The 27163-nt window shown below is 42.9% G+C and overlaps 1 protein-coding gene across 1 annotated transcript; it reads left to right on the forward strand.

Moving 5' to 3' along the window:
• Positions 1-505: 505 nt before the first annotated feature.
• LOC142292759 (speedy protein 1-B-like) lies at positions 506-11024 on the forward strand. The gene is made up of 7 exons (XM_075337790.1): positions 506-630; positions 3944-4251; positions 8695-8770; positions 9211-9308; positions 10123-10205; positions 10315-10483; positions 10567-11024. Exons 3-7 carry the CDS (start codon positions 8761-8763, stop codon positions 10756-10758), a joined length of 552 nt encoding a protein of 183 aa, XP_075193905.1. The 5' UTR covers positions 506-630; positions 3944-4251; positions 8695-8760; the 3' UTR covers positions 10759-11024.
• Positions 11025-27163: the final 16139 nt, after the last annotated feature.

Genomic DNA, 27163 nt, shown 5'->3' on the forward strand with positions numbered 1-27163 from the left:
ATGAGATTTCAGAAATCTCATAGACTTTGCTGGGACTGTAAAAAACTGCTTTTTATTAGCATGGATTTGCATAAAACCATTATAGAATAGAGAAACTTCAGCACACGTGAAAGAATAGAGGAAAATTTGCTTAAATTTATTGTGTCTTTGTGAAAAAATAAGGGGATAACAGAAAAACGTCTCTTATACCAACCTGGTGGCGCGGCCTGGATACCTCTCTTTATATTGTAGCGGTAGCAGCAGGGAGACCTCTGTGGCTCCAGAAGTGGACAGCAGTCGGCAGTCAAGAAGAAGGGACTAAGTGGAAGCTTCAGCTGATCTTTCAATGGCTGGTGAAGCTGTTACTGTTTGCCACTGGAGGGGGAGAGGGGAGTAAGAGCTTCTTTTATGGGTTCACAAACAAAATCAGTGTTCATGTGCACAGAGCTGACTGTTATGTTCTGTTTTCCAGGTGCAGCAATCTTAGCTCTGCTGTGTTGCCATTATATTAATTCAAATCCTTCATGGCAAAAATTATGTCTGTAGACTGATGTAAGTGTAGCGCCCCTGAGGTCATCAGGGAGCTACAAGGTACTGCATCCCCACCAGGATGCAAGGCATACCCCCCAGGAACCCGGAAGACCAGTGCAGGTAACAACACAAACATTCCAGATAATCCCTGTTTTTTCCCAATCCCTCCATAGACTGGTACCAGGCTAGGGTTGGACCAATGGATGGCCGCGTAGAGGTAGAGCTAATCCAATCCACTAGACAATCAGGTGGGAGGGGCAGACAGACAGTAGCCTGTAAGAGTCGGTGACAGAGAGAGGAGTTAAGTAGACGCACTGACAGGAGTAAAACAGTGACCTAGTTGCTTGCCGGTGGAGTACGGTGAACCTGCAGAGAGGAGGAGCAGGCCACTGAGCGATGGGGCCTTCGGCAGTTAGCAAGGTCGGTTGTAGCCGGTGCCGAGGGCATCCGAGTGGGCCTGGCTCCTGAGCAGGAGGTAGAGCACGGGACCCGTGCTCCGTACTGGGAGTGGCGGCAGCAGCAGTGGTAGCGGAACCTGGACGGCTACCTGCAAGTTAAAAAAAAAAAGTTGACTGTTTTATGGACTGTCGCCCCTGTTCAATGTCCTCAAGATCAGGAGGAGGCCATCTGCAGAGCAGGTGGGGGGGTGGCAGGATAGTTAGAGTTTAAGAAAACGTACCTCCCGATATGGGAAGATGTATAGTTGTAATGTGTGCACTTTCTTTTTCCCGTTACAATAAATGTCGGTGCCCAGACAGCCCGAGGACGGGCTGTGTTTTACCAAGGGGGTGTGTGACGCCCTGGCAAAACCAGGGTGTCACAGAGCCTGCAAAATCCAGCAAAGTGCAGGCCATTCTCCTCCTTGGTAACCTGATCCCACACCAGTGCAGCAGGACAGACACTCCCCCACCAGTGTAAGAGCTAAACAGAGCAGGAGGGGAGGGGCTGGAGCAGAGTGAAGAGTGGAGTGTGAAGAGAGCAGACCAGGAGAGAGATAGCTCCTGGTGCTATAAGGAAGGAAAGTGTGAGGAAGGGGCCCGAGGTGGCCGGGGCAGGGTAGTGACCCGCCGGCATCAAGAGGTGACCCGGATCACTGCAGGGGGAGTGGGCTCCCCGTTCCTGACTGAGGAAGGAGAAAGAAGCGTCTGGCTGCAAAACAAGACCAGGATCCTGCTGTACTGTGTGTGGGACCCCAAGCACCCTCCGCACCGAAGGCTGCAGACTCCGTCAATTTCTGGTTAATTCCTGACTGTGTGTGAATTTTCTTGCAAAGCGAACTGTGAAAAACAATATCCCCTGGTCCAACCGGGCGCACAGCTCTCAGACGATCTCCATCTCCTCCCTGCACCACACCACCGGGGTCCCGGGACACCAACACCCTATCCGTGGAGGGAAATCACCACCTTGCTGCCCACCACCATCCCCGGGATCCCTTTACCGGCAGCGGCGGTGCTCCGTTACCTCACCGCACACCACGGGTGGCGTCACGGACAATCTCCCTTACCTAATCCCCTTCTTACTGTGGAGCCTGGGATCACAGACCGGGTCACGCCACCGTGATACCCACAGAAGTGACCCCGTGGTCCGGATCTGAGTACCCCTTATCCCAGGGGGACACATAAATGTGCGGTTTAACTCATAAATATAACTAGAAAAACTCCAGCCCTGTTATAAAAGAAGCTCTCTACGCATATAATATTAATGAATAGAAGAAATGAAAATAATCTTCCCCACACACAGACAATTTTAAAGACTGTGAGCCATTAGCATACAGTTACATACGTTAAAAATGCAAACAAAATCAATAAGTCCTGAAGGCCAAATTGTCGCTTATCCTTAAGGGACAAACTATTTCAGAATAACCCATTACTCCCACTAATTTTCAGCTGGTGATTGATTTACTGGGGAAGAAGCACACACACGGTTATGTGTAACCTCCTCTGATTCCCCCACAATGGTATTCTGCAGCACGGTGTTCCTTGTGTACCCAGCCTCACCATACACACATATAGTTTCCTAACATATAAAACAAACAGATACACATCAGTCATAGTGTTTCAGCACTAGTTGTCTCTGTAAATTACCTTACTGCAGTTGTGCAGTAGGAGGACACAGGCAATTAACAATTGTTGGAGTCCCAACAGTGAAACCTGTTTTAGTATAATCTAATCGAGTGGTGGAGACTATTTTTTGGATGAAATAATTCCTTAAGTTTGTATGGGGATGTATAATTATGGGCTGAGCCGTAGACAGTTCGTGACGCTGTGTATGGTGAGGTTGGACACCACCGCTGCTGTGTCGGGGCACCCGGGGGAGAGGTTGTGCAGCAAGTTGTTAACCCCTCCGTGGGCAGGGATGGTGGCCCCGAGACCCGTTGGGTTTTGTGGTGCAGGGAGATGGGCGACCGCAGGGTACTGTTGTACTCACTCTGAGAAACACACACGAGTCTCTGGTAAACCAAAGAGATGGTGGTCAGTGCCCGCAGCCGGCTGTGTTCGGGTTCCCCCACCCGGCTGGTGGTCTCTGTCTTTCTCCTGCACCTGTGTGTAAGATGGTGGACTGCCTCTGCCTGCAACTTCAGGAGTCCGCTCCCCGGCTAGTGGTGGCCGAAGGAGCCCTTTGCCCGCAGACGCTGGCCCATGGGATTTCTGAGCCGTGGCAGTGGCCTCTATCCCCCTCGGTGGGCTGTTGTCTTCAGTCGGGACTTGGGTGGGACAGGACCTCTAGTCCTGGCCGCAATCAGTTAATTAGCTAGCCCCCAGTAGCTTCTGGACCTAGCTTCAGGGTCTGAGTACCCCCTGTGGTACTCCGGTTTCCGGATCGGTTCCCCGGGTCGGTACCGGCGGGCCACTACCCTGTCCCGGTCCACCACAATTCCACTTCACCGTCTTCCTGGCTGCTGCAGATGGGGACCACCGTCTGCCTCCCAGCCAAAGGCACCAGGGCTCCTACCCTGGCACCTGTCAGTTTGCTTCAGGCCTGACCTCACTCGAACTCTCAAACTGATCTGAACTTTCCCGCCCCAGGCTGTCTAGGACTCCTTGGTGGGTTTCTTCCAACCACCTGGTTCCACCCCCTGGTGTGTCTATCAAGCACTGGGGGGGTGACTAGGGTACAATGTGCGGCTTTGTGTTACCTAGTGAGGGAAAGGTGTAATGCGGGGCCCTATCTGTGACTACCTGGCTGGCCAGGGCGTCACACTAGTATTTGTCTTCATCTGAATTTCTGCATCTTTTATCATATAGATAACTGAAATAGCTCAGTGATTGGCTGCAGTGGTCACGTTGTAGTTGTAACATCACCACAACTTGCCCAACTGACAACACAAAGAATATGAATGCCAATTGTAAAGATGGATATAAAAGGAATATATTTTATCTCCTTATAATATTATTAGAATGCGCTTTTCCTTTACATTATCTGCCACATGCAGCCATCAACCAATAGCATCGCAGGATTTGAACTTAAAGAAAGAAAAAAAACGTCAGTTGGTGCCAGTCTGCGATTGCTCTATTAGAGAAAAGACCGGCTCCATTGTGATCTGAGAAGTGAGATTATTGGATTATTACCTGGATCGTTACGTGCGGATTTAGAGACAGCCCTCCACCTGCGGATTTAGGGACAGCCCTCCACCTGTGAATTCAGCCCTCTACCTGCGGATTTAGAGACAGCCCTCCACCTGCGGATTTAGGGACAGCCCTCCACCTGTGAATTCAACCCTCTACCTGCGGCTCTACAGAGGTGAGGATCACTGTGTGATGAATAACATTGCAGATTTATGTCTTCCCCGGTTGTGACAGTTGGGTTTCTACATTGTCAGAAAACTAACATAAATTGTTGAGAATTCATAACTTTGATGACTATAAATAAATACTGAGAATTATGGATAATAATCTTTAAATATGGAGAAATTGTGATGACCATGGATGACTATGGAGACCATATCCTCAATAGCAATTTTCAGAAATAATATATAGAAGAGCATGGTCATTCCTACACTGTAAATAATAGTTATCAAACGCTGCTGGTCCAGCTCATGCCATGGATTACAAATATAATCTTTTATTTCAGATCATTTGATGTCTTACTAAACTGTAATTTATTATATTTGTAATAAATTTACAATAAAATGTGATATTTTTAATCTGTGGATTGATCTGGATCATATAAATTTGGCTTGTGGTTACTCAGCTGCTATGTGATGGCAAGATGCCGGGGTCTCCAGCGAGAATACTAGCAGTCTGACGGGTGGGCTGCCATTTATTCACTTTATTAATATATAATATTTATATTATATATAGAGTGGAAGTATGAAAAATATTGTAATGGATCATCAGTTACTATACAGGGAGGGTCAGGATATATACAGATGTTTATATGGTGGATCATCAGTTACTATACAGGGAGGGTCAGGATATATACAGATGTTTATATGGTGGATCATCAGTTACTATACAGGGAGGGTCAGGATATATACAGATGTTTATATGGGGGATCATCAGTTACTATACAGGGAGGATCAGGATATATACAGATGTTTATATGGTGGATCATCAGTTACTATACAGGGAGGGTCAGGATATATACAGATGTTTATATGGGGGATCATCAGTTACTATACAGGGAGGGTCAGGATATATACAGATGTTTATATGGGGGATCATCAGTTACTATACAGGGAGGGTCAGGATATATACAGATGTTTATATGGTGGATCATCAGTTACTATACAGGGAGGGTCAGGATATATACAGAGATTTATATGGTGGATCATCAGTTACTATACAGAGAGGTTCATGATATATACAGAGGTTTATATGGTGGATCATCAGTTACTATACAGGGAGGATCAGGATATATACAGATGTTTATATGGTGGATCATCAGTTACTATACAGGGAAGGTCAGGATATATACTGATGTTTATATGGTGGATCATCAGTTACTATACAGGGAAGGTCAGGATATATACAGAGGTTTATATGGTGGATCATCAGTTACTATACAGGGAAGGTCAGGATATATACAGAGGTTTATATGGTGGATCATCAGTTACTATACAGGGAGGGTCAGGATATATACAGAGGTTTATATGGTGGATCATCAGTTACTATACAGGAAGGGTCAGGATATATACAGAGGTTTATATGGTGGATCATCAGTTACTATACAGGGAGGGTCAGGATATATACAGAGGTTTATATGGTGCATCATCAGTTACTATACAGGGAGGATCAGGATATATACAGATGTTTATATGGTGGATCATCATTTACTATACAGGGAGGGTCAGGATATATACAGATGTTTATATGGTGGATCATCAGTTACTATACAGGGAGGTTCAGGATATATACAGATGTTTATATGGTGGATCATCTGTTACTATACAGGGAGGGTCAGGATATATACAGATGTTTATATGTTGGATCATCAGTTACTATATAGGGAGGGTCAGGATATATACAGAGGTTTATATGGTGGATCATCAGTTACTATATAGGGAGGGTCAGGATATATACAGATGTTTATATGGTGGATCATCAGTTACTATACAGGGAGGGTCAGGATATATACAGAGGTTTATATGGTGGATCATCAGTTACTATACAAGGAGGGTCAGGATATATACAGATGTTTATGTGGTGGGACATCAGTTACTATACAGGGAGGGTCAGGATATATACAGAGGTTTATATGGTGGATCATCAGTTACTATACATGGAGGGTCAGGATATATACAGATGTTTATATGGTGGATCATCAGTTACTATACAGGGAGGGTCAGGATATATACAGATGTTTATATGGTGGATCATCAGTTACTATACAGGGAGGGTCAGGATATATACAGATGTTTATATGGTGGATCATCAGTTTCTATACAGGGAGGGTCAGGATATATACAGATGTTTATATGGTGGATCATCAGTTACTATACAGGGAGGGTCAGGATATATACAGATGTTTATATGGTGGATCATCAGTTTCTATACAGGGAGGGTCAGGATATATACAGATGTTTATATGGTGGATCATCAGTTACTATACAGGGAGGGTCAGGATATATACAGAGGTTTATATGGTGGATCATCAGTTACTATACAGGGAGGGTCAGGATATATACAGATGTTTATGTGGTGGGACATCAGTTACTATACAGGGAGGGTCAGGATATATACAGATGTTTATATGGTGGATCATCAGTTTCTATACAGGGAGGGTCAGTATATATACAGATGTTTATATGGTGGATCATCAGTTACTATACAGGGAGGGTCAGGATATATACAGATGTTTATATGGTGGATCATCTGTTACTATACAGGGAGGGTCAGGATATATACAGATGTTTATATGTTGGATCATCAGTTACTATATAGGGAGGGTCAGGATATATACAGAGATTTATATGATGGATCATCAGTTACTATACAGGGAGGGTCAGGATATATACAGATGTTTATATGGCGGATCATCTGTTACTATACAGGGAGGGTCAGGATATATACAGATGTTTATATGTTGGATCATCAGTTACTATACAGGGAGGGTCAGGATATATACAGAGGTTTATATGGTGGATCATCAGTTACTATACAAGGAGGGTCAGGATATATACAGATGTTTATGTGGTGGGACATCAGTTACTATACAGGGAGGGTCAGGATATATACAGATGTTTATATGGTGGATCATCAGTTACTATACAGGGAGGGTCAGGATATATACAGATGTTTATATGGTGGATCATCAGTTACTATACAGGGAGGGTCAGGATATATACAGATGTTTATATGGCGGATCATCAGTTACTATACAGGGAGGGTCAGGATATATACAGAGGTTTATATGGTGGATCATCAGTTACTATACAGGGAGGGTCAGGATATATACAGATGTTTATGTGGTGGGACATCAGTTACTATACAGGGAGGGTCAGGATATATACAGATGTTTATATGGTGGATCATCAGTTTCTATACAGGGAGGGTCAGGATATATACAGATGTTTATATGGTGGATCATCAGTTACTATACAGGGAGGGTCAGGATATATACAGAGGTTTATATGGTGGATCATCAGTTACTATACAGGGAGGATCAGGATATATACAGAGGTTTATATGGTGGATCATCAGTTACTATACAGGGAGGGTCAGGATATATACAGAGGTTTATATGGTGGATCATCAGTTACTACACAGGGAGGGTCAGGATATATACAGAGGTTTATATGGTGGATCATCAGTTACTATACAGGGAGGGTCAGGATATATACAGAGGTTTATATGGTGGATCATCAGTTACTATACAGGGAGGGTCAGGATATATACAGATGTTTATATGGTGGATCATCAGTTACTATACAGGGAGGATCAGGATATATACAGAGGTTTATATGGTGGATCATCAGTTACTATACAGGGAGGATCAGGATATATACAGAGGTTTATATGGTGGATCATCAGTTACTATACAGGGAGGGTAAGGATATATACAGATGCTTATATGGTGGATCATCAGTTACTATACAGGGAGGATCAGGATATATACAGATGTTTATATGGTGGATCATCAGTTTCTATACAGGGAGGGTCAGGATATATACAGATGTTTATATGGTGGATCATCAGTTACTATACATGGAGGGTCAGGATATATAGAGATGTTTATATGTTGGATCATCAGTTACTATACAGGGAGGGTCAGGATATATACAGATGTTTATATGGTGGCTCATCAGTTACTATACAGGGAGGGTCAGGATATATACAGAGGTTTATATGGTGGATCATCAGTTTCTATACAGGGAGGTTCATGATATATAGAGAGGTTTGTACGGCGGATCGTCAAGCATAAGTTTTTTTTATCATAGCACATACGTAGAATCAGATTTATATGACCAGTTAAAGGCTTTTTTTTCTCATATTTTAGAAATCAGTTATATTCTTGTTTACTGGAAACAGCGCCATTACCATCAATAGGCCATGTCTGCTGATGGAATACATGGCCCAATCTAGTCAATAATGCTGAACTGCAGTCCGGCCACACGTGTAATATGGGAAATATGGGCTGTTCTAGTTATGTCTAGGGGGACACACTAGGTTGGCAGTATTTCTCTCTGAGGGACTCTTTTAGAAGGAGTGATGTCCATATATTCAGGTTTTACCTCTTCTGTAGATTAGTTTCCAGGAAGAAGAGGAAGAATGGCTGCAAGGAAGCGGAAGAGAGAACCGATCGCCCTTTATGAAGAGTGGTAAGTAAATGAGATAACACCACTGCTATCACTATGCTCCATAAACTTACACCAGTAATCCATACTGGACATTACAATCAGCACTACGCATAGTATGGACAATGTACAGCACAAAAATATATCAGCTCTCCCACGAGGAAAACACTTATTAGAATAAAGGGATGGATTATTGGTCACTTTTTTGACACATATGTTAGAACAAACAGCTCACTATGTATCTACAGAAGCAGCAGCTGTGGCCAGGACAGTAGGGATGAATGAGCCCAAAATACAAAGAATCAATGGGCAATCCCCACTCAATCATAGGAAGACAGAGGCAGAAGTACAATATGGCCCCATAGAGTTCTACTACGGCTCTTTACAGCTCAGAACTTATATGGAGCCATAATATACCATGTGCATGAGGCTTAATACTAAACGATTTATTTCTTCTATCACAGTTTCCAGTCTGTCACCCAAGAAGAGGCCAAGAAGAAGAAGAAGACAGACGATGACATCCCACAGCCAGAAGAGCGGGCAGCTTTCCTCACACTCCTTGGTGAGACTCCTTGCACCTTCCCAGGATTCTAGAAAGGCAAAAATAATTAGATTATATGACATAAACTTCTATATTTCATTTTTATGCATAAAATGTTACACAAACATGTTGGGAACAGTGTTCACTTTCAGCCTTTTATAAATACACAATTATGTGACAATTGGAGTAACAGAGAACAAGTTATTGCATCACAAATGTAAAAATGTTTAGCCTAGGGCAGCACGGTGGCTCAGGGGTTAACACTGCAGTCTTGCAGCGCTGGGGTCCTGGGTTTGAATCCCACCAAGAACAACATCTGTAATGAGTTTGTGTGTTCTCCCTGTGTTTTTGTGAGTTTCCTCCCACACTCCAAAGGCATACAGATAGGGAATTTAGATTGTGAGTCCCAATTGAGACAGTGTTCCTGATGTATGTAAAGCACTGCAGAATATGTTAGCACTATATAAAAATAAAGGTTGTTTGTTTTTTTTGTTTTTTCTTTTTTTAATATATACTGGATTTAATCTGAAATTGTTATATTTTAGAAGATGTAGAGTATATAGTTCATAGTGAAATAATTGTATTTCTATCCTTTCTGTAGAAGATGAATACATCAAGTGCTTTCTAGCCAGGGACAGCTGCAGTAAGATTTCTGACAAGGTATTATTGTAAGGGATAGAAAAACATCTAAACCTGAGAAGTTCCCCCATACTTAGCTAAAGGGTCTTATGTTGCTGTAGTAGGGGATAGATAGGGATATATTTTGCACATGCTGTATATATGTACTGTATAAATGTATAATATAAAGCCTCTATCTCTGCTTCCATCCCACTAGTATCTCCTCGCCATGGTCTTCACGTACTTCAGAAGAGGCGGACTGCGTACTGCGGAGTACAGAACATTCTTCTTCCCATCTCTGTGAGTTGCTTCTAATATTAAATATATTTACACAATAGTTATATCCATGATCGCTGTATCCAAAATTGCCCTTCTTTAATTCATTTGCTTTCATTGTTTTTTCTTTCAGCCTCTTAGCGAACCAGTTTGAAGAGGACGAGCCATATCATCGGGAGATCTTCCGCTGGGCCCTCGGATGGACGTGGACTATGAAGAAGGATCGGCTCCTGCACTTACGTGATGTGTTGCTCACCAGAATTGGATTTCGAGCTTGGGTTAGTCCGTCCACCTGTGATCTGGTTAGTAATATAAAACACAAATATTGTACACTTTTATTAAAGTCTGTGATTATTATAATAACTTATATGATGTTTAATTCTAGATCATGGCACAAGACCCTGACCATTGGGCATGGAGGATAGACAGGAACATCCATCACAGCTGGGCAGTGCGCTGGTTCAGGAGGAATAATGCCCTATCCTGCTCTCTCTGTAACACCACTCCATCCAAGAGGAAAGAGGCCAAGAACATCTGTACAGACCCAGAGGGGGAACCCGAAACAACAGGTTCATAAACATCTTTGGTAAGTATGACTTACATATCCCTGTAAACATCACTACACTCACACATTCAATTACAACAAATATAGACACAATCTTCACACACACAAATACACACTATCTATACTGTACACAGACGTATTATATAGGTAACCTCCCTTAGTACGCCCGGAGGAAGGGCAGTACAGCAGCCACGGTTTCCCTACAGGTTTCCTCCACTGGGGGTTTTTCCTGTCCTGAGTGTTGCTGTACGCTCTTCGTGAGTGATGGGAGGAAACCGCCACACATAAATCATATAATAAACTTTTTAAAATTTTCTATAATAAACAATTTTTAAACTCTCCATGAAGTGTCTGAGTTTTTTTCTATTTTTGTACATAAAAAGTTTAATAAAAAATACAGTTTATGTGATAAATTTAATTTTTATCTACTGGTCCAAAATATGCAACCTCCATGAGCCTTAAGGCCGCTTTAGACGCTACAATATATCTTACGATGTGTCGGCGGGGTCACATCGTAAGTGACGCACATTCGGCATCGTAAGATACATTGTAGCGTGTGACAGTTAAGTGCGATTGCGATTGAACGGCAAAACGTTCATCGCATGCACGTCGTTCAATTCCTAAATATTGAATGTTAGGTTGTTCATCGTACCCGGGGCAGCTATGCGGAAGGAAGGAGGTGGGCGGGATGTTTACGTCCCGCTCATCTCCGCCCTTCCGCTTCTATTGGCCGGCTGCCGCGTGACGTCGCTGTGACGCCGAACGTCCCTCCCACTCCAGGAAGTGGACGTTCACCGCCCACATCGTGTGACGGGGAAAAATCATATGTGCGACACGTTCAACAAATTGAACGTGCCACACATATGATGGGGGTGGTTACGATCGCATACGATATTGTATGTGAAATCGTAACGTGTAAAGCAGGCTTTAGAATAGTAGAGGCTATGCAATAAATGAGTATTGCATCCCCTTTTTATTCTTTGCACATACACTGGGTATTGAAAATATTCAGACTGCTTAAATTTTTCACTTTTTGTTTCATTGCAGCCATTTGGTAAATTCAAAAAAGTTCATTTTTTTTCTCATTAATGTACACTCTGCACCCCCTCTTGACAGAAAAAAAAACAGAAATGTAGACATTTTTGCAAATTTATTAATTGTCCGTTTCTTTGTGATCCTCCTTGAGATGGTTCTATTTCTTCATTGGAGCCCAGCTGTGTTTAATTAAACTGATAGGACTTGATTTGGAAAGGCACACACCTATCTATATATGACCTCTTAGCTCACAGTGCATATCAAACCAAATAAGAAATCAGGAGATCAAAGGAACTACCAAAGAATCTCGGAGACAGAGTTCTGGCAAGACACAGATCTGACCAAAGTTACAAAAGAATTTTTGCTGTACTGAAGGTTCCTAAGAACACAGGGCCCTCCATAATCCATAAATGGAAGAAGTCTGGGACCACCAGAACTCTTCCTAGACCTGGTCATCCAGCCAAACTGAGCAATCATGGGAGAAGAGCCTTGGTGTGAGAGGTAAAAAAGAACCCCAAGATCACTGTGGCTGAGCTCCAGAGATGCAGTAGGGAGATGGGAGAAAAGTTGCCCAAAGTCAACTATCACTGCAGCCCTCCACCAGTCGGGCCTTTCTGGCAGAATGGCCCGACGAAAACCTCTCCTCAGTGAAAAACATATGAAAGCCTGCATACAGTTTGCAAAAAACAGATGAAGGACTCCCAGACTATGAGAAATAAGATTCTCTGATCTGATGAGACGAAGATAGAACCTTTTGGTGATTATTCTAAGCGGTATGTGTGGAGAAAACCAAGCACTGCTCATCACCTGCCCAATACAATCCCAACAGTGGAACACGGTAGTGGCAGCATCATGCTATGGGGGTAGTTTTTAGCTGCAGGGACAGGACGACTGGTTGCAATTGAAGGAAATATTAATGCAGCCAAGTACAGAAATATCCTGGAAAAAAACCTTTTCTAGAGTGCTCTGGACCTCAGACTTGGCCGAAGGTTCACCTTCCAACAAGACAATGACCCTAAACACACAGCTAAAATAACAAAGGAGTGGCTTCAGAACAACTCTGTGAGCAGCCCAAAGAGAAATCAAGTTCCCCCTCATAACTGTCTTATGGGCGTTCCATTAAGTGAATGGACAAATGTCAGCTATGAAATTTTCTGCAGAATAGCATTTGATCATGTCTTGTTTTTGTATTGAGGGGAGTAAATAATAAAAGCATTGCTTTTCCTCAGAAATTTGTTTTGGTGTGAGGGGCCTAAGTTAATTGTGTAAATGATAGGTGAGTGGTCCGAGATAGTTTTTTGTTTTATGTCAATCTTTCTAAATTTTAAAATTGTTAGGGAATCTTTTGGCCGCTCATAAAAAGCAGCAAAAAAGAAAATTAGAAGACATTCAGGCATCAATCAGAGAAACAGAAACTGAGCAACAAAATCTACACATTCCATCTCCTAAATTGTACAAAAAACTTCTTTCGCTTAGAATGGATCTAAAAGCTCTTCTCTTTTCTGATTATGAAAAATACAACCGCTCTATGAACTCACAATATCATTCGCCAATAAATAAACCAAAGACCCTAATGACCAAAAAACTAAAACAAATAAGAATTAAGCAACGCATACACCAGATAAAGAAAAAAGACGGTACACTAACATCTCACCCGGCTGAGATAGTTAAGGAATTTGCAGATTTTTACTCTAAAGTATAGAATTTAAAAGATGATCCATTAACGCCCCAACCTACTGACTAGAGATGAGCGATGTTCGAGGTTCGCCAATTTCATGTTCGAGTGATTTTGAGGGGTGTTCATGCTCGAACTCGAGCTTTTTGCTAAAAGCTCGACAGTTCGAGTTAGGTTCAAGAACGGTTCGATCAACAAAAACGTGGCTTTTCACAGTAAGGATATGTGCACACGTTGCTATCTGCACTCATCTGTAACGGTGGGCAGGGGGCGCCTCAGCAGTAGTCGTGGTCCTGTGCCCGGAGGGCACCAAGCGCACCTCAGCCGTGACCGTCACATAAAACATGGGAGCACATGGAGCAAGCAGTAAGGGGAATATGGAGAGCTGGGGATCATCCCACAGGGAAATACCTGGTTTCTCCAGCACTTTGGTCCTCTCCTGATCACCGGCACCGTCCTTAGCAACAAGAAATCGTCCAAGATAACCAAGCAACTTAAACAGGTTTTCTTTATTAAAGTCCATCTTACAGCTGTATATTAGCTCCATCCTTCTGTCTTTCTCACCTCTGGTATGTGTGTATTGTTAAAGGCTTTGAGACCGGTCACCATGACCTCATACAGGTAGTTCAGGCTGCCACCAAAATGAACTTCTGGATACAGTGCCCTCGGACACTATTCCATACCACAGTCCCAAAAAGGTGCCCGTAAGGCTTACCCCTATTTGCCGCACTGCTCTCCAGCAAGCCACAATCTTTCCTCAGACTTTCTCAGGCCTCCAGCTGCAGGATCCTGTGCCAGCCTCAGGACTCAGTAGTGTGGTCCAAATTATGTCTCTCTTGGCAGCTCCCTCTCTCCTGTGTCTCCTTCTTTACTCCATCATCAGAGGTGTCCCACTTTCCTTCATTCTGGTTTCTTTCTTGTTCCCTTGCTCCTGCTTTGTCTTGTGTCCCAAAGTTAACTAACTTCAACCGTCTCTATCTGCACACCACTGTAACTTTACCTCCACTTTCCTTGTTATAAGTTCCACATAGCCAGCGACTTTGCTGCTCCACAGGCCTGAGGCCTGACTCCGACCCAGGCTGGGCCCTAACTCCCGTTTCCACAGAAACAGTCTCTCTACCTATGCCCTAGCTTCTCCCCTATAGGATAATTTCAAAATCCCTGTCTGTTACCAGGCAGATTTAACCTTCAACTGCATACCTATGCCTGTTCCTAGTGTCAGTGTGCTACTCTTGGGTGACATCTAGTGGTGACCCCATAAAACTACACATTATTGTGACAATACATTAATAACTCTATACAACATATTGAATAAATGCTTCACAACTATGTGATGTCTTCAGGGGGGCATCTTCTCTCTCTGGGGTTGCGACCACCCTCTTACACATCCTGCATCCCCAGCACAATCCCTTTCTCTTTCCCACTCACCGATCATGGGCGTCTCGCTGCACGGCTGTCAGAAATCTGCGGCGTCTTTTCCTCTATAGAAAATGGCTGCCGCTTCATTATTCAATCAGGTATTCCGTGCCTTCCCCGCCCACCGGCGCCCATGATTGGTTGCAGTCATACACGCCCCCACGATGAGTGACAGCTGTCTCACTGCAACCAATCACAGCCACCGACGAGCGGGTCTATATCGTGCAGTAAAATGAATAAATAATATATTTATAATATATATAATTTTGGTTCCCAGCCGGGTACAAATAGGCAGCTGGGGGTTGGGGGCAGCCCGTAGCTGCTTGCTGTACCTAGCTAGCATGGCAAAAACATGGCGAAGCCCACGTAATTCTTTTGGGGGGCAAAAAACTCCTGCATACAGTCCTGGATGGAGTATGCTGAGCCTTGTAGTTCTGCAGCTGCTGTCTGTCTGCATGGAGGAGAGCAGACAGCAAGTGCAGAACTACAAGGATCAGCATGCTCCATTCACTAGTGTATGCAGGAGAGCAGACAGCAGCTGCAGAACTACAAGACTCAGCATACTCCATCCAGGACTGTATGCAGGAGTTTTTTGCCCACCAAAAAAATGATGTGAGCTTCGCCATATTTTTGAATGCTAGCCAGGTACAGCAGGCAGGTACGGCTGCCCCCAACCCCCAGATGCATATTTGTACCCAGCTGGGAACACAAAAAATAGGGAAGCCCTTTTTTTAATTATTTCATAAATGTCATGAAATAATTAAAAAAAAAATCGACATGAGCTTTGCCACATTTTTGTGTCCAGCAAGGTTCAACTAGGCAGCTGGGGATTGGAATCTGTAGGTTAGCCCGAGCTTTCTGGGTCCCTCTGCTGCGAATTGTAGTCCGCAGCCGCCCCAGAAAATGGCGCTTTCATAGAAGCGCCATCATCTGGCGCTGTATACAACTCTTCCAGCAGCCCTGAAGCCGGGTCGCTTGCTGGGTAATAATGAGTTAATACTGGCTTTGTTTTACTTGCTAGTATTAAGTCAGAGATTCTTAATGTCAGGCAAGTTTGACCCGGCCATTAAGAATTTCCAATAAAGGGTTAAAAAAAAAAGACACCACACAGAGAAAAAATACTTTAATAGAAATAAATACACAGACACATTAGAGACTCCATGTTTATTAATCCCTCTCATCCCTCCACGATCCATGGTCTTCTGTCTTCTTTCTCTTTCAACCCATGCAGCTCTGCTACATCAGACGCTGCTGCATGGGAGGAAGACGCTGCTGCTCCATGCAGTAATCACTCAGTCAGTGAGCAGAGGCTGCAGGCTGTAAGCGGTGACGTTACCGCTGACAAGCGGGTTACCATAGCAACGGTGCTCCGATCACGTGATTCCCGATGCCGCTGTGGGCTGTAAGCGGTGACGTCACCGCTAACAGGCGGGTTGCTATAGCAATGGTGATCTCCATTATTGACTGGCTGTGGCAGCCGGTGAATAACGGAACGGGGAAACGGACCATGTGCCAGAGCATTTCGCCGTTATACGGAGATGCTGGAACGATCACCGCGTACCGGAGAGATGCAATGACAGGACCTAGCATGATGTCATAGCCATGTAACCAGTCTGTAGCCAATGAGATAATAGACACGTGACTGGTCACATGCTATTTTGACATCACGATAGGTCCTATCATCAGTCCTGGTTACCGGGAGGACACAGCGATTATCGGAAGGAAAAGCAGCGGGAGACAAAGTGCAGGACGCATCACGGGGACCTGTAAGTGTTATGGCAATGTTTATTAACTGTATGTGTACAAGTATAATGTGTTTTTATGTGTTTGTGTTTGCCTCCCATTGTTTTCAATGGGGCTCAAGAGGTTCATCAAACGGTTCATCGAGCCGAACTCGAACGCGGCCTCCGTTCGACAAACCGAACCGAACTCGAGCCTTTAGTGGCTCGCTCATCTCTACTACTGACTACAATATCTTAAACTTTTTGGAGAAAGTTAATCTACCGCAACTAAAGCAACAACATTTGGACACATTAAATTCCGCTTTTACTATAGAAGAGATAATAAAAACCATATCCAACTTAAAACTTAAAAAAATTCCAGGACCAGATGGGTTTTGAAAAGAATATTTTAAAGCCTTTTCGGCGACTCTGGCACCCAATCTGGTTGAAGTCTACAATAAAGCAGCCAAGATAGGCAACTTTCCAACAGAAATATTGGAGGCCTCAATCTCAGTTATACCGAAGCCTAAAGGTGACGCAGACAATGCTACTAACTGTAGGCCTATTTCGTTTATCAACACTGACATAAAAGTCTACTCTAAAATCATTCCCAATAGACTAAAATCTATTTTACCAACAATTGTAGCCAGAGACCAAGATTGGCTTCATAGAGGGATGACAAACTATAGATGGAACTAGAAGACTTATAAGACTTATAAATCTTTTAACCCACATCAAAACTGAGAAAACAACTGCATTAATTTTGTCCCTTGAAGCTGAAAAGGCGTTCGACAGAATTAACTGGCTCTATCTAGAAACAACTCTCACCAAATTTGGATTTGACCATCAAAGTATAAGAACTATCATGGCCCTATATACTTCCCTTTCAGCCAAAATTTACGCAAATAACCACTTATGCCACTCATTCAAAATTACCAGTGGCACCCGTCAGGGCTGCCCCCTATCTCCTATGTTGTTTGCATTGGCCTTCGAACCTCTTGCAGAATTAATTAAGAATCAACAACACATCAAATGCATTACTACCCAGAAGTTCCACCACAAAATAGGCCACTTCACCAATGATGTGGTTCTTACTCTGTTAGATCCAATTAATTCTATTAAAGCAATTCAGGAGGTTTTAGATGCTTATTCGAAGATTTCCTTTTACAAGCTAAATATGGAAAAATCAAAAATTCTCCCCTTTTATATAGACAAACTTACTATCACTCTCATTAAAAAATTCTCCAATTTCACATGGGAGGATAAATATTTTACTTACTTAGGTATCAAAATTACTACCAATTTTCACTCTCTGGTGGCACTTAATATGGAAGATCTTATTAGGAACACTCAGAAGGACATCAATGGCCTAGATAAAAAAAGAAATAACATGATTAGGCAAAATGATAGTCTTCAAAATGCTAGTTCTGCCTAAAATCCTTTATTGTTTTGGGGTAATTACATTAACCATACCTAATATATACATAAACAAACTTCAGTCAATTTTGAATGGATATGTTTGGATTCATATAAAATCTAGGCTTTCTAAAAATATACTGAAAATTCGTAAAGCAAGAGGGTGATATGATCTCCCGAACCTCGAAAGGTACTATAAAGCTTATATTAAAAAGCAAAGCTTACATTGATTCAACAAAGTGGGTTCACCTTCCTGGATGGATTTGGAATACGCCTCAAATAACTACTTCTCCCTCCGCTCTCTCATGTTATTTTATATATTTAGTCCAAAAATTCCCCTTCCCAATCATCCTACTCTAGCATCTACAATTTGGATATGGCAGAGTTTAAATAAGCCCATAACAAAAAATCTAAATTATGAGCAGATTCAAAAAGTTCCTCTAAAACTTTTAACATTGTTTTCTAACATAACGATACCTTTCTCTTGGCAAATCCTAGGGTTGACTACAATTAGTGATATCCATAATGGAAAGGATTTCATTAATTTTGTAAATCTAAAAATAAAATTTAAAATAGGCAACCATGATTTCCATACTCTATTAGCATTAAGGGAATCCCTTAACAAATTCTTGATCAGTGGTAGTTCCTTTTCAGAGTCAATCATCCACCTTCTTTGCAGCACGGAGAGACCTATCATTTGGAATACCAAGCACATTTACGATCTTGTAAATAATGACAGTACGACTAACCTAAGAAATATGGAGAAATGGGAGAAATTTTTTGGCAAAACTTCTCAAGTGAAAATTAGTAATTCGTTTTAAAAGCAACTTATTCCTCCAATATATCTGCCATATTACATGAATCCTTTTACAATGTTGTGACGGGTTGGTATTTCACCCTTGTTAAACTACACAAATTTAACCCTGAAAATTCCTCTCTGTGTTGGAGAGGATGTAATAAAAAGGGAATATTGCTTCACATTCTTTAGAGCTGCCCTAAAATTAGACATCTCTGGAGGTAAGTATCAGACCTGATCAACAATATTTCCAAAACAAATAAAAAATTATCTCCCCAAATGGTTATATTATCTCTTGACATGGAGGATCTAGATCGGTGGCAGATTCTGATCACAATCCATACTTTTTTTAATTACTAAACTACTGCTAGCAAATTGGAAAAAGGATAATGTACCTAACATCTCTGAAGTAACAAGAGGTTATTTGTTCATCATGAAATCGAATACAAACACGCAATTTACAACAACTCCTTCCACTCTTACCATATAAGATGGGATCCTTGGTTGTCTTATAGGGAGAATTCTGAGACACAAATCTCTATACGATAATTAACAAGTTAACTACGTTAAATAGTCTTCTAACATAGATCTTAATTTATCAACATTTTTCCTTTCCTTGCTTTTCCTCTTTTCTTACTTACTCTTCTTTTCCTTTCCTATTTTTCTTATCTCCCCAAATTTAATATTTAAATGGCTAATCAATATTCATTTCTATGTTAGAGTTTTACCTAAATTTAAAAATATGACAGCATTCTATAGAGTTTGTTGTAAATCATTGTTTATATGTTGGTTTTCCCCCTGACCTTTCCTATCCCCATCTATTCCTTTTTTTCTTTGTTCCTCCAATAAAGAGCTTCCCACTTCATTTCCTTCCCATCTTTTCCCCCCCCAAAGGACTTTGATATACTCCTAAACTGTTATTGATTACCAATTTTATCATTGATTTAACTAGATAGGATACATGTTATTGTTATTCACTTTAACATTAAAAATATTGAAACACAGAACAACTCTGTGACCATTCTTGACTGGCCCAGCCAGAGTCCTGACCTAAACCCAATTGATCTGGAGAGACCTGAAAATGGCTGTTCACCAACGTTCACCATCCAACCTGACGGAACTGGAGAGGATCTGCAAGGAAGAATGGCAGAGGAACCCCAACTCCAGTTGTAAAAAACTTGTTGCATCATTCCCAAGAAGACTCATGGCTGTACTAGCTCAAAAGGGTGCTTCTACTCAATACTGAGCAAAGGGGCTGAATACTTAAGACCATGTGATATTTCAGTTTTTCTTGTTTAATAAATTTGCACAATTTTCTACATTTCTGTTTTTTTTCTGTCAAGATGGGGTGCAGAATGTACATTAATGAAAAAAAATGAACTTTTTTGAATTTACCAAATAGCTGCCATGAAACAAACAGTGAAAAATGTAAAGGGGTCTGAATACTTTCCATACCCACTGTAGGTAATCCCAAGCTGGCCTCATTAACTTAAAGGGGGCTGACAGTGGCTGTCACCAGTGTGCAAGGAAAAAAAGTGATGGGATCCAGCATGAGTCCCATAAATTGGATACCCATTGATGAGAAAATGATACACTATCACGAGGATATTCAAAGAGGCTGGACAAAGCCCGTATGCTCCTGTCCTGAAGACAATGATAGCTGTTGAATTATAATAATGTGATCTGTGTTGATATATGTAATATGTACATGGAAAAAGTGTAACTGTGGCCATCTAGTGGCTGGGTTTAGGTACTGCTCCCTGGTAAAGAGAATAGTATCTGCCTAGTGACAGGAAGCTATAGGCAGGGAACATTTAAGATCTGTAGGTCGCCACAGGAGGAAGAGCCAGCTGCAGGATCAGGATCAAACTGGGAACAGACCACACTGGAAGGATTTTAGCTCGGGACAGGTAGAGGATCACTTCTGTATTGCAGTCGGGAGTACCAGGCCCGAATTCTAGAGAGGTTTCCTGGCCAGTGGACTGGCTCCAGTGGTTCTGGTCCTCAAGTGGAGGCTTGGCATAGACCTGAGCGAACAGATCGGCATCGAAACCACAAAAGACGAGCCGAGTCAGATGGCCGACAGCATGATTACAGAGAATGGGTCCCTGTGAGTGAGACAAGACCCTGGCCAGTGAGGATTACATGACTTTATCGTGTGGGACTGTGGTACCAAGGAGTAAGGAGGAAGATGGCTGTACCACAGAAGTATTACCAGGAAATACAGTACAGCTTACAGTAAGGCTACTTTCACACATCAGTTTTCTGTATTCAGGTACAGTCCTTTTTTTTTCCGTATCCAACGTTTCCGGTTTTTTCGTGCAAACCGGACCCACCGGATCCGTTTTATTCCGGATCCGTCCAACCGGATCCGATTAAAAACGGATCCGGTGGGTCCGGTTTGCATCTGTTTTGCATCCGTTTGGTCCGTTTTTTGACGGATCCGGTTTTAAAACACTAAACAAACAATTAACGTGTTCCGTCTTCTGATTGGCTATTGGGAAAATACGGTATATATACAGTATTTTGAAGCATATAGGACAGAATGAAGACAGAGACAAGCAGAAACCATGGATGTTATTCTTGAAAAGATCACAAAGATCACTGCTGATTTTACATTTGAGGCAAATCGCTTGGGTATCATCGTCAGAGAAAAGGAGCGACAGCGACTGAGGCGTCAGCGACATCGACGCTTTTGGATCCATCCCCTGACTGCCCAGAGACTGACACGTGGGGTGTTTTCAACCCTATACCTGGAGCTACGTGGAAACCATGAAAAATTCACAAGCTATGTCCGGATGGCAGTGAATAATTTTGACGTCCTCCTTGGCCTTGTTGCGGACCACATACGTAAAACGGACACCTACTGCCGTTACTCTATAACACCCGAGGAGCGTTTGCTGGTTACGCTTAGGTAAGCTTTTTTTTTAATTGTATCCTCCTGTTAAATTGACTTTTAACTGTAATGTGTTTGCTATTATTTTTTTTTAATTATTGTCTTTCCTTTACAGATTCCTTGCAACTGGAGAGTCACTTTCGTCCCTTCACTACCAGTTTCGACTAGGAATTTCCACCATCTCGGGAATCATTAGAGACACTTGCCGAGCCTTGTGGGATTGTCTACTGGAGGATTTCATCCCACAGCCCACCAGGGACAGATGGCTGGCAATTGCCGAACAATACTACAACATTTGTCAGTTTCCAAATTGCCTTGGCTCAGTGGACGGCAAACATATAAAAATTGTGAAACCTGCAGCTTCGGGGTCTGAATACTACAACTATAAAAAGTATTTCTCAATTGTCCTAATGGCAATAACGGATGCGGACTACAAATTTATCTCAGTGGACATTGGCGCATATGGGAGATCAAATGACTCTCAGGTCTTTAAAATGTCCCCAATGGGGCGGCGAATCTATGGGAATACTTTTGATTTCCCTCCTGCAAGACCTCTTCCTGGCACATGTGAGCCCCCAATGCCCTTTGTTTTTGTGGCCGACGAAGCCTTTCAACTCTCACAACATCTATTAAAGCCATATGCAAGCCGTGGATTGACGCAAACACAAAAAATATATAATTACCGATTATCCAGAGCTAGAAGAATGGTGGAATGCTCCTTTGGGATACTAACCAGCAAATGGCGAGTGTTGTTAACAGCGATTAATTTAAACATTGAAACTGTTGATGAAATAGTCAAAGCATGTGTGGTACTACACAATTTTGTTTTAACAAAGGAACCTTTGTCCTTGGATGACCAGAGTTTGGAATCCACCTCTTTGACTGACTACACTAGTCCTGGATTTAGGAGTAGTGTTGCCTGTTCAACAATACGTGACAAATATGCTGACTATTTTGTGTCCCCAGAAGGTAGAGTAGATTGGCAAGATCAAATGGTATAAGATTTGTCTTTAGTTTTATAAGAAATAAAAATAGTTAAAAAATAAATAAAAAAATATCTTGTTAACCTTGGTAATTTTAATCTTTGTATATCTTTAAAAATTTGTAATTTTTACACCGTCAAATTATAACATGTTATGTTTTTGTATTACCTTATTATTAACTGAACTTGCAAAATAATATTCCCCCCCAAAAAAAACAAGAACAAATAAATACATTTCAACTAAAATGTTTTATTTTTTATTACATACATAAATAAATTATAAATTAGTATATCGTGGGCTTGGGGTGGAGATAGTACTGGAGGGGCTGTCAGATGGGAACACATGCACAGTGGGAGTATGGAGGGTGGAAAGTGGTGTTGGTGGTGGTGGTGGGGAAGTAACAGAAGGTGAAGGTGTGGTTGATAAACCAAGAGGGAAAACAGGAGATGGGATGGGATGTGTTAAGGATTGTGGGGTTGAGTGGAGGGATTGGGAGACAGAAGAGGTGGCGAGTGAATTAGAGGCTTGTGTTGGGGTCATGATGGGTGTGGAAGGCGAGAGGTGGTAGTGGGTAGGAAGTGTAGGGGCAGATGTGGTTGGGAGCTGGTACTGGGCAGCAGGCTGGTACTGGGCAGCAGGCTGGTACTGGGCAGCAGGGGGAGTAGGGACAATGGCTGGAGGGGGGGCAGGTGCTGGACGAGGGGTGGGTGGAGGTGGTTGGGAGGAAACCTGCGCCAGAGCCTGCTGTGTGGCTTGCATTACATGCATCTGCTGGTCAGGAGATAGCTTTTCCATGCGCTCGAGTACGGCTTGAAAAAAAAAATGATTGGGTGATTTACTTGCATCTAAATGCAGCCTGTCCAGACGCGTGCACAATTCGTGTGTATTTTTATCCATAGAGGCCTTCATGAAGCTAAAACCAGAACTAGATTGTTCTGCTAATAATTTAATGGCGTTCTGGAAGGCTGCATTTAGATGCAAGAACTCGGGCGCATAGCTCCTATCCTGACCCCTATGACGCTGACGCCCAGAACCCAAAGGTGTTCTACTGAGGGCAGCAGTGTCAGAGGGGTGGGGTAGGGGAAAAGCTATCTCGTCACCAGCAGCTTCAGGTAATGAAGTCTCACCGGAAGCTCCAGCGCAGGTAGATGGGACAGATGTAGATGAAAGGGAAGGTTCAGATGGGTGGGGTCTGTGCCTGTGTTCCCCAGTGGCGGACTGTTCAGGGATCGCTCCTGACGGGTTCGATGCAGGCTCCCGAGTGCTGCAGACGGTGCTGTTAAAAAGAGGAAAAACAAAACAATAATTAATTTAATTGCTATACATTGGCACTGACTAAAAAAAAAAAAGGCAAAAAAGGTCAGACATAAACTATTATACTTTGTACATATTGTGGGGAATATTTACCTTCTGCACACCATAGTTGTCCGGAGGAACGACAATGCTCTAAAATAACGGTATTTCGATCTGCGTCCTCCGGATCCACTCGGGGCCTGCATCTCTTGATTCAACTCCTTTTTGAAGCGATCCCTGATAGACCGCCACCGCTTCTGAAGTTTGTCACCTGAAAGTGGAAAGCACAAAGTGGTTAGTATACAACATATTACATCCTGCAGCATAACCTACTGAACTGTGAATACTTACGCGCTTTCTTCTGGGCCCGAGAATTGAGCTCCTCCCAACCTTCTATCGCTGCGTGGCATACCTCGTCCCAGAGTCGACGGGTTACGATAGTATCAGCGTGGCGGCGGTCAGCCATGTTCCACAGCGGCTCCCTCTCTCTAACTTCATCGATGAGGAGGTCGATGTTGATACATCCGGCCTCCTCACCGTCAGAAATCGGGAGCACGCTGTGATGCCTGTTCAAAGAAAGAAAAAAAAAATATTAGACAGCAATTCACACAGACATGAAACAAAAAAAAAAAAAAAAATGTTATTTTCTTACACTATGACCACCGCCACCTCGACGCCGACCCTGAGACGGTCTTGGAGGAGCTCTATCGTGAGCCCTAGAAGTGGAAGCCTTTAGTGAAGAAGAAAAAAAAAACATTATTTACTTTTATGTGTTTGGTGTGCTGTGGTAATCAATTCATGTATGAAACTTACACTATGACCGCCCGCTCCGTGGATTTCTCCACCCCTTTCGTCCACTTCTGGCAGCACCTCCTGTGATGTTTCTGCAACCTGTGGAATTTTTTTTTTTTTAAACTTTTTTTTTTTCTTAAAAAAAAAAACACCAAAAAAAAAAAAAAAACCCTCAGTTTGTGAACAGGAGGGAGGGCTACCAGAAGACGACATCGCTTGTTTTTTTTACAGGCCTCGCTTCAACAGCAACTGGCTGGACCACAAGAATAGCTGACCGCAACACTGCACCTGTAAAAAAAAAAAAAAAAAAAATGTCTAAGTATATGTACGCAGCTCAGAACAGTGATCTGTGGACAGTACTGTGGACATTACCTCAGCCCAGGAACGCTGTACTCCACCCACCACACACAGGGACAGGACAGACCTCGATTCAACAGCAACTGGCTGGACCACAAGAGTAGCTGACCCGCAACACTGCACCTATAAAAAAAAAAAAATATGTCTAAGTACATGTACGCAGCTCAGAACAGTGATCTGTGGACAGTACTGTGGACATTACCTCAGCCCAGGAACGCTGTACTCCACCCACCACACACAGGGACAGGACAGACCTCGATTCAACAGCAACTGGCTGGACCACAAGAGTAGCTGACCGCAACACTGCACCTGTAAAAAAAAAAAAAAAAAATATGTCTAAGTACATGTACGCAGCTCAGAACAGTGATCTGTGGACAGTACTGTGGACATTACCTCTTCTCTGGAGCACTGGACTGGAGGACAGCAGAACTTGAAGGCAGGAACGAACGGCAGGAAGTGTGTAGAATGTGCAGAAGGCTTTTATATGTTTTGTGATGAAAAAAAAAAAATTGCGCATGCTCTGTTTACCAAACCGGATGCGGTGGCCGCATCCGGTTTAAACCGCATCGCGCCGGATCCGGCATGCATAGACATTCATTGTAGACAATGCCGCATTGTGCCGGATCCGGCACAATGCGGTTTTTTTAAGGGGCAAAAAAATTTTACATGGAACGTTCTATCCGGCCGCCGCATTTAATTATTTTGCCGCATCCGGAAAAAAACGGATGCACCGCAAAGCCATCAGGTACAATCCGGTTACAATGCAAGTCTATGGGGATAAACCGGATGCGATACCGGATCCGGTTTACCCTTTTTTTTCCGGATTGTACCTGATGGGAAAAAACTGATGTGTGAAAGTAGCCTAAAAGTGTTTTAATGTTGAATATGCTGTACAGAATGTGTTCAAGTGTTATACCTGCAATATGTGTTGGAAGTACTGCATGTATCTTATAGTAAAAGACTATTGAAAAAGCGTCCCAAGTCAGTGTCGAATACAACCCAGGGAAAGAATCCTGGTTTGCACGATGGCCTAATCACAGGTATGGCTTGCACACACAAGGAACACACCCACCCAGGATCACTCTGTCTATTCCTTTTCCCCTTGCTCTGTGACCAGGACGTGGACCACCAAAGAAGGACTGCTGAGCCTTTTGCCTGTGACTACCGCCCCCACATCATGCCAATACTTGTTAGACTAGAAAAGTTTCCGGAAGAAACAAGTAAAATATATCTTTGTATCTTGTTATGCTGTAGATGGAATAAAATTGTTTAAAAGAAATGAGTGTCCTCAGTGGTTGATACCTTATAATAGCTAACTGAAAAGATGGTAATAAATAACAAGCTTTTGAGACTATTCAGGTCTCTTTATCACGCTGTAACCATTATGTAGATACACTGGAATCTAATAGTGTGGAATATAATGATGCTGAGACAAGGTTTGGGTGAATACTCTGTATTTAACAAACAATCAACACAGTGTAAAAAGGCAAAGACTAACAGAAGGCAAAAATAAAATGTAAGTGCAACCGAACTATTATGTGACTGTTAAGACAGCAAATACAATCATATGCACAGCAAACCGATAAGCGGAAGTCTGGAATTAGATCTAATGCCTGCTTTACACAGTACGATCTATCATGCGATAGCACGATCGATCGTACCCGCCCCCGTCGTTTTTGCATCACGGGCAAATCACTGCCCGTGGCGCACAAACTCATTTAACCCCGTCACACGTACTTACCTTCCGGACGACCTCGCTGTGGGCGACGAACGTCCATTTCCTGAAGTGGGAGGGACGTTCGGCGACACAGAAACGTTTCACGGCAGCCGGCCAATAGAATAGGAGGGGCGGAGATGAGCGGGATGTAAATATCCCGCCCACCTCTTTCCTTCCACATAGCCAGCGGGAGCCGCGGGACGTAGGTAGGCTGCTGTTCATCGTTCCCGGGGTGTCACACGGAGCAACGTGTGATGCCACGGAAACGATGAACAACCGCCGCCATTTTAATTAAACAATTTTATGAAACCTAGAGACGA

Source organism: Anomaloglossus baeobatrachus, chromosome 1 (genome assembly GCF_048569485.1).
Source record: "Anomaloglossus baeobatrachus isolate aAnoBae1 chromosome 1, aAnoBae1.hap1, whole genome shotgun sequence".
Classification (NCBI taxonomy): domain Eukaryota; kingdom Metazoa; phylum Chordata; class Amphibia; order Anura; family Aromobatidae; genus Anomaloglossus; species Anomaloglossus baeobatrachus.